The following is a 12,576-nucleotide window of genomic DNA, read 5'->3' as shown; positions in this document are numbered from 1 at the left end:
TGAGGGCAATATTTTGAGTGCACTAAAACATATACCTGTGAATTAAACTGGCTACTTAAATTTACACCAATCCTGGCTCTCACAAAATCATAAGTCCAAAGCAGCCTGAGCGTGAATGCATGATAGAATTAAATAAATGATATTTTTTCACCAAACTGAAATGTTAGTGATTGTAAAATTATCCTGAAATACCAACTGGTATAAAAGTATAAAATTCACAACTTACAAACGTGGAACAATATTCCCAGCATATTGCACAAGTTCATATAGATCAGCAACTTTTCGTCCTTTCTGAAATTCATCTAGTAAATAGAGCTCCAGGTGTCTAAGCTCATCAGTGATGGCCATATCTAATCAGGGCTAAGGAAAAATCTCACATCTCATCCACGACACAGAGAAACACTTACTAGCTCAAATAAAATTTCAGATTTCTATAATTTACTTGTACTGATCACTTCTCATTTTACCATAATTCTGTCTACACAGCATGGGAAGTAACCAGTCAACTCAAATTTCATCAGTACACAACTGGCAATGGCTGATGACACGTTAATGCTCGTTTCTATTTAGCACCCAAGATTCAGTAATTTAATAAAATCCAAGTATATACTCCAAAATAAAACTACCCAAAAATGAATAATATCTCCGAAGGAATAAGTTGGCACTTCAGCAGAGGTATGAGGATTAGTCACCACATATCTTTAACAAAATAAATTTGATTATACGAGATATGAGGCTTGAAGTTGGCTTTGATTTTCATTGATTCGGAATTTAATTCGTGCACAAAACATTGATACCTAAAATAATACTGAGGATTTAGCAGACTTTAAAATTCCTCAGATCCTTGATTTGAAGGATACAGAGTTCATAGTAGCTTTTAGGAGAAAGCAGCGACGTCCTCAATTCACCCAGCATCGTGGATGCATGCTTCAGACCATCCATCAGCTTCCCTTTGTCCAACTGTCGTTTCATCTGAAACGCTTGGGCTTTGACAAGGCTAAGAGCTTCATCTAGAAGCTTGTCTTGGTCATCTACTGGAGAAAGTTGGGGCGTCATCGGCTATGGAATAGAGGAGGATATCAGACCTTTAACCAAACGAAAATAGATGAAACAGAAGACTACAAAGGACTATTTCTAATGCTGTGTGTTATATTGGTGATCCAGTATAAAGGCAACGAAGTACAGGTATCACAGCACAGCGAATAACACAACTACGAATTGGCAATCGAATCATCAGGCCACAGCTAATTGAAAGAATCACCGATGTCGTGCTTGAGTGTCTAAGTATCAACTGGCGACAAACTTTGACGATTTTATACTGAATAGTCACATACCATCTCTCTCCTGCATCAACAATCGGCTTCATAAAAATTTGCAATTCGACAGTCACTTGTCTTTCTACATCGACATTCCATCCATATCGAAATGGCAGCAGCGTATTTCAGAATCAAGAACCCTGGTTCTTGATCAGAGTAATAACATCAGAAAAGGGATTCGGTCTGATTATTCACCCTGTCCCTACTGTCCACATACTGGAACTTTAAGTCAAACTCTATATGTTGACAACATGGATCTTTTTTCGCAAGAGGAAACTGGGACACCTTGAATTCCCCTTGATAAGCCAATGCATTGTTGTAAAAAAGAATACCATAAAACCTTTAATTCAAGACGTTTATTAATATTTTATACATGACCATCTTGGACAAATAACTATTTCAGATAAAGGCTAATATGATTTACAGCAAATTTACGGAATGAAACAATCTAAATTATTTTCTAAACGGGGCTCTTGGCCTCCAGCTTGAACCAATAACCGCATCCACATCTCTTTGGCTCCCCTTGCTTCAGCCACATCCAAGCGACACTAGATGAATCCTCTTCACATATGCAACCAATTATTCTGGCCTCAAAGGCTGACGGCACGACAGTCGGACAGTCCTTAGTTCCAGGTCCCCGCTTGAAGATTTTCATGTCGAAAGGGTTCTGAAATGAAATTATGGGCATGAAAGTACGATTTTGGAAGCATTATAAAAGCAATCCGAACTGTAAACCAATGACTGAACTGTAACTTACATCATTTCCAGCGGCCTTGGCCAATAACTCTCTTTTCTCCAAACCGGTGGCATGTTCCATTGGATCAGCCATCACTGAAACAGAAAAAATCCAATTACTTAACAAATTTAACAGGAAAGACAGCTGGGCCCACGAAAAAAGGTTTGATTTTGATTGCAGTGGATTCTACGAACGCGATTACTACGTACGACACAGGAGCCAAGCAACTCACCAGCTTCCAATTAATACCATTTCATAAGTTCAACGATGTTATTATGCTTCACTTACTTTGATTGGCACACCTAATTGATGTATACAGGCCATTTCGGCGAGCAGTAACGCTCAATACTCTTCCACACAGGGCAGCCATATCTACGCAGACCAAGAATGGTGGCCGAACAACTGAAGATAGTTATTTATCTTATTTGTGATGCAGATGTAGATGTCACCATATGCCTTAAATTTATAAAGCGCCAATTTCAAACCTAAATTATGACAAAATTATTCCATTTACTCCTCCATGCTTGCAGGCACACGGAAAAGTAATGAAACCCAATGGCAAATACAATCAAATATTGATACATTTGAAAGCTCTGGGTAGAATATTAAAACCCCTTTCCTTGAATCGATCTGCCAGCAACATTAATGACCACGATTTTAGTTGTTAAATCCTCAAAACTTGGACATTCCGAAGGTGATTCTATGTCGAGATTTTTTTCCACTATTCTCTCGTTTATTAACGCTCAACCAATGAATTTGAATCTCTGTCCTTTAAACCAGTGAACATGAGATTACTTACCATCATCATCTTTTTTTATCTTATTGTTAGTGATGCTCAGCTGGTGGTGATTTTATTCCACATCACCAGTGGTCTCAGTTTATGATACAATAATACATAGTTGTGACAGTGAAAAGCCAATGCCAAAAGGAAAATGAAGCAAATGAGTATGTATCTTGCAAATGGGAAAGAACATATTCTTAGATTACGTTTTTAAACACTGTGATGCTCTTTTTCTTTTTTTAATCTTGCAAAAGCTACTATAATCTCTTACTTTTTCTCCCTCTTTTTAAATATGGTCACCCAAAGCAAATTTTCTATGCTAGATCAAATGAGGATGCAATGAAATAGCACTAGTACGTGTAACGGGGGCGATGAGGTTTACCAGAGATTTTGGGGCCCTTTCTGGGGTGTATGGAAAACACCCCAGGAAATAGGGGAATAAGGGGGTCTTTCCCCGAAAAAAATTGTGATTTTTATGTCCAAAACGTGATTTTTAAGGGCTCAAATACAGTAATTCTGTATGAGTATTTGTTAAAGTTTTTGGTACCTCTTTAAAAGTCTCAAGAGAGGGTTGCAACCCTGGAGCTCCCCCATCCTACTGTGGCATTACGTCGTTAAATCTTCGAGATTGTGAACGTAAGCCCCAGGCACAGGGAACTCCAATCGTCTGTCACTAGCTGGTTAAGGGAAAGACTCCACAAACAAGAAATCAGTCTCAAGAAACAATTGTCACAAATTTACGAGTTATTTTCAATCAATATCTATTATAAGTAGAAATATTCAAAATCAGAATTATTACAGAAAACAACGATGATAACTAATGATCCCATAGGAAAAATGACCAAAGACTAAGAAAGTACAAGCTGTATGATTTTGCAGAAATCACCCATCTCAGACGAGCCATCTATCCACCGCGAGCGCCGAAGCAAGAGAGCTTGCGAGCTCCGAAACGTATCAGGGTGGAGGGGAGGGAATTTGCAAAGAAGTGGAGGGGTAACAGGGCGATATTCAAGTTAGCCGAATCCGAGTAAACCTGCCGCTAGGCGCCCCTGTTGACTGGCACCACTGCAAAACGTCCCTCATCCAAACCGGGGTTGGGGGAGAACCGCGTACCGCCGGATTTTCTCTCCTCTATCTTCTGGGTTTGAGACCTAACCAAGTGGGATGATAGCTGGTGGAGGCAAGTCATTGGAATTTAAGGAGGGGAAAGACATATAGTGGAAAGACAGTGGGGTGAGGTGTTGGAGTGTAAGAGAATTGTGATAGGACAAGTGGAGTACTTCTCACTTCAAACTGCATTCTTATGCCTCAGCACCCACTTCCCCTTGATTGCCAGGAGTAGATATTCTTCCGCCGTACTACCTTTATAAGTCTTGATCTCCAGGTATGGCTGGTTCGGTTAGCAGATTTCGGAGGGTAGAGTTCGGAGACAAGAGTTCCGAGACTAAGAGTCTCCGACCCTTTGAGTCAAAGGGCCTTTGCGCGAAAACCCTTTAGTTTAAAGTTCTGCGGATAAGTTCGGAGGAATTTATGGGGGGGTACGAGAAAGTTTGGGGGGGAACCTAAATAATGCCACACTAAGGTTGGAACCTTTTTCGATGAAGGGTTTTGGGGGTACTCCAGTAATAAACTTCACTTCAATAAAGTAAACGAAAGTAAGCTCGACCACGTTTATTGCGATGGTAAGCGATACACTTGCTCAATGTCTCTCACGCACGATAGCACTTCTCCGTTGCCGTTTCGTCAGCCTCTCTCTCGCGGCGCCTTCCTGGTGCCAGGTTCCGCGTACCCTGGTGGCGGCAGCAGGGACCTCAGGGTCCCAGGGCAATGACCTCAGCCAGGTGGCTGGCCTTGGTGACGGTGCTTGAAATTAAGAGCTCCGCCACATTCGACATCTGCAAGGCGTTCGACGAGGTGTGGCACGAGGGTCTCCTTGGGAAGATGCATTGCTTCGGATACCAGCGATGGATTCTCCTTATCGTTGCTTCCTGGCTCCAGTACCGAGAATTCTACGTTGCGTGGGGACCGGCGGTTTCGAGGAATCGGCGCATCAAGGCTGGAGTACCGCAGGACAGCTTGCTGTTCTCCACTCTGTTCAACATCTACACAGCGGATATTCCAGGAGGCTTCGGTACAAATATGTTGGCAGCCCTGTATGCAGACGACGCGGCATCCTAGCGAGGTCAATGAATCCCCAGATGGCAGTCACCTACCTGAAGCGAGCCACCGAATACCTGATGGTTTGGTACTCCAAGTGGCGTTTTGGCGTGGACGAGAAGAAAACCCAAGCCATCGTATTCTCTATAGGACGGAAGGAACCCGGCGAACTCCTCGTGGGGTGTACGGAAGTCCTCTGGCAAGAATCGGTGGAATACCTTGAAGTCCATCTGGATCGCAGGCTCACCATGAAGCATCACGCCCGCCGCAAAGCAGCCATCGTGGGAGTACGGAGGCATCAGTTATCATCGATGCTTGGAAACGTGAATCTCCCGCAACACAGAAGAGTGTATCTTCGTAAGGCCATAATCCGGCCCATTATTTCATACCATGTCGCCGATAGCCCCGAGCTGAGGAGGACCCTACAACACTCACGTCGTTTGTGAAGGGTATGTGCAATAAAAAGACTCGGATTACTTGAACAAATTTTTTTACAATTACAGTAGACTATACCGATTATCCGGCTGCGGTTTGTCCGTGTTGCGGATTATCCGTGCACGAGTTCGCGCTACTTCGACGATTTCCGCGATCTTCATAAAAAAAATAAAATCGGACGCAAAAACACCAGGATATTTCCATTTTAATAAAAGGCTACACCCGGCATATTATTTCCCGAAAAACCCCTCCGTAAAGTGGAATTATTTTATTCACTTGCTTATAAGGAATGTTTCAAGCACTAGCATTGCAGACGACGGATTGCGGCGGGAAAAACTTAATTATAGAAGATTTTTTAATGGTAAACCAAGAGGAATGTTATCTAGGATCTTTAATAGCATATTTTCTATATAGCAAATGCGGAAGTAAAGCCGTGACCTCGCATGCGGTTCAATACAGCAAAAGGGAACCGGAGAGATCGTCGCACTCGGGCATGTTCACGCTGCAACCATTCAAGGTCAAACTGGAGGGGAAGAGAATAGTAGACGTGAAGGCAGCGGGGAAAGAGCAAGTAGATATGGCAGTCATATATTAGTCATAGCCGGGCACTCGCATTCGCAGACAATTTGCCTGGTTTCCTATAAACAGCGCTGCGCGATGGTGTGATCGCGCGCCAGTTCCCTTCAGGGGAGTTTCGTGTTTATGTTTTTTCAAGCACTGCGGAGCGCGATCACGGAAACACGTCCAGCAGTAGTTGCACTCTGGGGAAACTTGCGCGAGACGCGACTACGCGGCGTGGCTCCTGACGATTATAGTTTCCGACGTCGCACAGTAGTTTCGAAGCATTCATGCAAACAACTTTTCCGCGATCCGCGATCTCGCAGCCTGGGATACGTGGTCTTTCGAAACTAGTTATTAAACGGGGCAGAAGAAGTACGAATAAAATCACGTTATCGCCGCTATAAAGATCGCGATCGGAAAAAGGAAACTACATATGATTACGGAAAGCAAACTAATTGTGCGTAAATAACAATAGATTTTTTGATTTACTTAAATTTTGAACGTTATTATTACATTATTCCACCGATTAAGTAGGCACTGCCTTCTTTAATTCACTGTAAGGCCCACTCCCATTCAGGGGAGCAGCTAGGAATTAAGGCTGGGGGGGGTTTAGGTGCAACTAATACCGGGGTCCTTTCCCTTGGGCTACAACCTTGTCGCGGTGGAAAGGCTTGCGCGTTCCTATGACCCCTAGTGCTGCACTGGCGGGATTAATTCTAAATTATTCCCATTAGGGCCACCCATGCCAGATAGGTCGAAGGGTAGGAGCCAGACGAAAGGTAGTCCACGTGATGGTGTCACGTGAAAAACACTGTTGGAATGGAAGTGGGAAACCCTACTAACTATCTATTCCCTGAAAACATGCAGTACAACCAAATGAGCCTCGGAATCTCATCCCCCGGGACCCGTCCTCAAAGGGCGGGTGTCGGGCACGGCAGCGAGGTCGGCAAGGTCCTCGGGGTCGTCAACATGCGAAATCCTTGCAGAGACTTATCATCATCATCATCAGCAGAGGAAGCAATGAAGAAGGAAGACAAGAAGGCCAGGAAGATGGAGGAGAAGAAGTCGGCTAGAAATGTAGGGACGTGGAATGTGAGGATTATGATGAGGGCGGGGAAGTTAGAAAATATCAAAAGGGAAATGGATAAAGGGAGGATAGGTATCTTAGGATTATGCGAGGTGAGATGGAGGGATGGGGGGACTATTGGAGTGATGGGTATACGGTTATATACAGTGGAGGGGAAGAAAGCCAGCGACGGGTAGCTTTAGCATTTAACGGGAAGATGGGTAAGCGAGTGGTAGGTATAGGTAAGCGATAGGATTCTGGTGGTAGAAATTGAGGTGCGGCCCACCAACCTTGTGGTGATCCAAGTTTACATGCCCACTAGCAATCATAGGGAAGAAGAAGTACGTGAGGTGTATGAACAGCTCGAGGAAATAATTAGAGACACACCGGGTAAGAAAAATCTGGTAGTGACGGGGGACTGGAATGCTTCAGTCGGGGAAGGGTGGGATGAAAACTAAATAGGAGAATTTGTATTAGGATTTCGGAACGACAGGGGTGAGAAAGCAGTAGAATTTGGCAGGAGAAACAAGTTATTCATCACAAACACGTGGTTCAATCATCATAAAGGGCGAAAGTACTCATGGAAAAGTCCAGGGGATGTGAGGAGATATCAAATAGACTACGTTATGGTAAGACAGGTTTAGGAATAGTGTGAAAAACTCGCGCAGCTTCCCAGCAGCAGATGTGGATTCAGACCACAACCTAGTACTTATGAAATGCAACGTAAGATTCAAAAGACTCATGAAAGGCAGGAGGGTGAGGAAATGGAATGTAGAAGCGTAGAAGGGTAGTTTGAGTAGAGAATATCAGGAACTAGTGGACATTAGTATCCGGGAGATTGAAAGTACTAACACTTTTGAGGAAAGGAGGGATAATATTAAAACTGGAATAGCCAATGCGGCGGAGAAGTCAATTGGCTACGTTGACAGCAGAAGGATAAAGAAGCCTTGGGTTACGGAGGAAATGGTAAAAGAAATGGAGGAGAGAAGGAAGTGGAAGAACGTGGACACAGAACAGGGCAAAAGAATGTATAGGGAACTAAATAATCGATTACGACATGAAACTAAGAGGGCAAGGGAGGCTTGGTGGAAAAGGCAGTGTGAGGAAATGGAAAAGTTCCAGAAGGATGGAGAAATAGGCGCGTTGTACGCCAAAGTGAAATCGCTATCGGGTGGCAAAAGAGGACAAACCATGTCTAAAATTAAGGCTAAAGATGGGAGGATGCCAAACGAGCGAGGAGAGGTACAGAGTAGATGGAAGGAATACGTGGAGGATCTGTATGACGGAAGAAACAGGCCGGAGAGATTGAGTTTAGACGATGAAATTGAAGTGGAGGAAGAGAATCTTGGGCCGAGGATATTAGATTCGGAAATAATGAGAGAGCACTTCGTGATATGAAGGCTAGGAAACCAGTAGGCGTGGGCAATATCCTGTGTGAACTTCTGAAGAATCAAGGGAAGGATAGCAAGAAAAGATTTTTTTTGAACTAGTGCGCAGGATCTATGAGGAGGGATGTTGGCCGGAGGATTTCGTGAAGACGGTTTTAATTCCGCTACCGAAAAAGAAGAAAGCTGTGGAATTATTATAGGACTATCAGCCTAATATCGCATGCGGTGAAAGTGGTACTTAGTATATTGAACAGACGAAGGGAGGCAAGGGCAAACGAGTATTTGGGCGTAGATCAATTTGGTTTCAGAAAAGGGAAGTCAACTCGTGATGCAATAGCAATAACGAGGTCCCTCGCGGAGAGGAACCTAGAATATGATCAGGAGGTATGTGCCTGTTTCGTGGATTTTGAGGAAGCGTTTGATAGGGTGAACTGGGTTAAGTTAATGAATATTCTCAAGAGAATAGGTGTAAATTGGAGGGATGGACAACTGCGTATCCTTATATTGCCCAGACTGCGTAAGTGAGGGTAGCGGACGGATAATCTGGCTAGGCAAGCATTGGCTAAGGTGTGAGGCAAGGCTGTCCTCTATCGCCGCTGCTTTCCAACGTATATGCTGAGGAGATGGTAAGAGAAGCGTGGGACGAGTTGGAAGCTGGAGTGAAAGTGGATGGAATGATGTTGAAATCGGTAAGGTTCACGGATGATCAGGCGCTGATTAGCCAGTCAGCGAGGGGACTACAGGCTCTAGTGGATGCGTTATACGAGCGTTGCGAGGAGTATGGGATGAGGATAAATCATAAGAAAACTAAGGTTATGCGTTTTTGTAAAGCATCACGAGCGAGGAATGTGAGACTCAAGATAAAGGTGGGTGGTGAAAAACCTGAGCAGGTTGAGCAATTCAAATATTTAGGCAGTACGTTAGAGGAAAACGGATACAGCAGTAAGGACATAATGAAGAGTGTGGTGGAGCTCTTCATTACGAGCGCCGTCACCAAGGTCAGCACCTGGTTGAGGTCATTGCCCTGGGACCCTGAGGTCCCTGCCGCTGCCGCCAGGGTACGCGGAAGATAGCGCCAGCAAGGCGCCGCGAGAGAGAGACGCTGACGAAAGGGGAGAGAGAAGGACTATCCCGCGTGAGAAGCATTAAACAAGTGTATCGCTTACCATCGCAATAAACGTGGTCGCAAATACTTTAGTGTGTTGATTGAGGCGAGGTTAATACCAACCCTAACCTTTCCCTTCAGTGGTGACCCCCGACGCGAGTTATTTTCGCGAAAAAACTTTTTTCGTACCATGTGCGCGACCACGCCGAGTTCCGTTAGCCATGCCGCCGACATCGCGCGAATCCTTGGCCATCAAGTCTCTAAGTTGATATTTTTATTGTGATCCTGTGCTATGTGCGTGTGTAAATAGTTTTCCTTATTTTGTGTTTATTATATTGTGTTTGTGAAGATGCCCGATCCACCAGCATCGCAACCCGGCGCGGACCGCATCGCCGTTCGAGCACCACCATTTTGGCCGGAGGAGCCTTCTCTATGGTTTTCCCAGCTAGAAGGACAATTTTATCTTGCTGGCGTCAAGGAGGACGAAAACAAATTTTGGTTCGTGGTTTCGCAGCTAGATCACCGCTACGCGCAGGAGGTAAAAGACATTATATCGTGCCCTCCGACCTCTGATAAGTACAATACTTTAAAAAGTGAATTAATTAAAAGACTCTCCGCATCGCAGGAGCATAAATTAAAACTCCTCTTGGAGCATGAGGAGATGGGGGATAGGAAACCATCCCAGTTTTTGAGACATTTGCGGGATTTAGCGGGTAACTCCGTCACGGACGATTTCCTAAGATCGCTGTGGCTTTCACGTCTACCGAGCCATTTGCACGCTATTTTAGCGGCTCACGATGCACCAGACCTCAACGCCCTTGGGTCCTTAGCGGACCGCATAAACGAAGTGGTCCCTCGTGCAACGCCTCCCCCTTCCCTCAGTGTAAGTGAAGTTGCCCCTACCTCCCAAACCTGTGCCGCGGGCTGTTCGCAGATAATGGCCTCCCTCATCGCCAGAATGGACGAGCTCACCCGGCAGGTAGGCGCACTCTCCGTCTCGGGGCACCCTCATTATCGCCGTCACAGATCCCGTTCCCGCTCCCGAAAAAGTGCCTCACGCCCCACGTCACCAGGCCCTCGCGACCCGAATGTCTGCTGGTACCACTGGCGCTTCGGCAAGGACGCTCACAAGTGCATTCCCCCCTGTTCCTACACTCCGGAAAACATCCCGGGCAGGTTGTAAATGCGGCTGCCGACCCTTGCCCTACTTCCAGCCGCCTTTTCATGACCGACGTGTGCACTAAGGTGCAATTCCTGGTGGACACCGGAGCGGACCTATCAGTGTATCCGCGCTCATATGTAAAAGGACCACGGACGCGGACAGATTATCAATTGTTCGCCGCGAACGACTCAATTATTCACACTTACGGCTGGGAAACTTTAAATTTGAATTTTAACCTTCGTCGTGACTTCACTTGGCGTTTTGTGGTCGCCGACGTATCGAAGCCAATCATTGGCGTCGACTTTTTAACTCATTTTGGACTTTTGGTGGACGTGAGAAACGCCAAACTTATCGATGGCACCACCTCACTGCATGCCATCGGTAGCATCGGCGTCCACTCCGGGGACCAAATAAAAGCGGTTGTTGGTGAGTCCCGTTTCCACACCCTTTTGTCCCGTTTCCCGGAGATTACTCGCCCGGCAGGAACCCCCGGGAAGACAAAACATTCAACCGTGCACTTCATACGCACCACTCCCGGCCAGCCCGTATGCAGTAAACCCCGACGCCTGGCCTCGGATAAGCTCGACGCAGCCAAGAGGGAATTCGAGTTGATGGTGCGAATGGGTACCGCCCGCCGTTCAGACAGCAGCTGGTCGTCAGCCCTCCACCTCGTCCCGAAAAAAGGTAACGAGTGGCGCCCCTGCGGTGACTACCGCGCTTTGAACGCCCGCACTATACCCGATTGTTACCCCGTCCCTCACATAGAAGACTTTTCCTCTTCCCTTAGTGGAGCCCGAATTTTTTCAACTATAGATTTAGTAAGGGCATATAACCAGATTCCTGTGCACAAGGAAGATATTCCCAAAACCGCCATCACCACACCCTTTGGACTTTTTGAATTTCCTTTTATGTCATATGGACTCCGCAATGCGGCGCAAACATTCCAAAGGTTTATTGACGAGGTGCTCAGAGGCCTAGATTTCACTTACGCCTATCTGGACGACATTTTGATCGCCTCTAAAGACGAGGACGAGCACGAGCGCCACCTAAGCGAACTTTTCCTTAGGCTTAGTGATTACGGTGTCGTTATCAATCCCTCCAAGTGTGTTTTTGGTGTGTCACAAGTGACATTTTTAGGTTATAGCGTAAGTGTTGACGGTACAAAGCCATTAAAAGACAAGGTTAGTGCCATTCAAGAATTTCCTGAGCCGGTGACTATCAAACAGTTACGTCAGTTTTTGGGTATGGTCAACTTTTATAGACGTTTCCTACCCAACGCGGCGTCATTACAGGCGCCACTCAATGATTTATTACGTGGTGGAGTGCGAGGAAATGACGAGATCACATGGACGCCCGAATTGCGCCTCTCATTTCAAAAGTGCAAAGACGCCCTCTCCAACTTTGCCCTCCTCGCCCACCCAGTTCCCTCCCTCCCCCTAGGCCTTTTCACCGACGCCTCGGATTTTACCCTGGGGGCAGTTCTGCAACAACAAACAGACACCGGTTGGAAACCCTTGGGTTTCTTCTCTAAAAAACTCAATGCTGCAGAAAAGAAGTATAGCCCATACGATAGGGAATTATTGGCCATTTACCGTGGAGTTCGCTACTTCCGACATATGCTCGAAGGGCGAACTTTCACGATTTTCACGGACCACAAACCATTAACATATGCATTTAAACAAAAGTCCGACAAGTGCTCACCCCGGCAATTCCGCTACCTTGACCTGATAGGCCAATTTTCAACGGATATCCGTCATGTAGCGGGGGCCGACAATATCGTTGCGGACGCCTTGTCCCGAATTGAGGAAGTGGCTCGTGGTAATGATTTTGAGGCACTAGGCCGTTCCCAGGAGACTGACGAGGAACTGG

General features: G+C 45.7%; 2 protein-coding genes across 4 annotated transcripts in view; both read right to left on the bottom strand.

Moving 5' to 3' along the window:
• Window positions 1-1,433, bottom strand: part of LOC124155625 (vacuolar protein sorting-associated protein 35) — a 40,782-nt gene extending 39,349 nt beyond the window's left edge. The window contains exons 1-3 of one of the 3 annotated variants that reach the window (XM_046529617.1): window positions 1,335-1,433; window positions 861-1,059; window positions 227-350 (exon numbers count right to left, since the gene is read on the bottom strand). In XM_046529617.1, coding sequence (XP_046385573.1) covers window positions 227-350; window positions 861-1,059; window positions 1,335-1,337 — 326 coding nt within the window. In that variant the 5' untranslated portion in view covers window positions 1,338-1,433. The other 2 variants (XM_046529618.1, XM_046529616.1) reach the window with 2 other exon arrangements.
• A 224-nt stretch (window positions 1,434-1,657) lies between these two features.
• LOC124155626 (cytochrome c oxidase subunit 5B, mitochondrial-like) lies at window positions 1,658-2,481 on the bottom strand. Its single transcript, XM_046529619.1, has 3 exons — window positions 2,341-2,481; window positions 2,074-2,147; window positions 1,658-1,983 (listed from the first exon to the last, which is right to left on the bottom strand). The coding sequence occupies exons 1-3, from the start codon at window positions 2,420-2,422 to the stop codon at window positions 1,777-1,779; spliced, it is 363 nt and encodes a 120-aa protein (XP_046385575.1). The 5' UTR covers window positions 2,423-2,481; the 3' UTR covers window positions 1,658-1,776.
• Between the last annotated feature and the right edge of the window lie 10,095 nt (window positions 2,482-12,576).

The sequence above is a fragment of the Ischnura elegans genome, chromosome 3 (genome assembly GCF_921293095.1).
Source record: "Ischnura elegans chromosome 3, ioIscEleg1.1, whole genome shotgun sequence".
Taxonomy (NCBI): Eukaryota; Metazoa; Arthropoda; class Insecta; order Odonata; family Coenagrionidae; genus Ischnura; species Ischnura elegans.
This window is presented reverse-complemented; position numbering and strand designations above follow the sequence as displayed.

What these genes read in the sequence shown, in the direction of transcription:
- LOC124155626 (XM_046529619.1), bottom strand. Translation starts at nt 2,422, where the DNA reads ATGGCTGCCCTGTGTGGAAGAGTATTGAGCGTTACTGCTCGCCGAAAT. An exon ending in AATTAGGTGTGCCAATCAAA is followed by an intron (nt 2,148 to 2,340) that starts GTAAGTGAAGCA and finishes TTTCTGTTTCAG; the next exon opens with TGATGGCTGATCCAATGGAA. An exon ending in CCAAGGCCGCTGGAAATGAT is followed by an intron (nt 1,984 to 2,073) that starts GTAAGTTACAGT and finishes ATTTCATTTCAG; the next exon opens with AACCCTTTCGACATGAAAAT.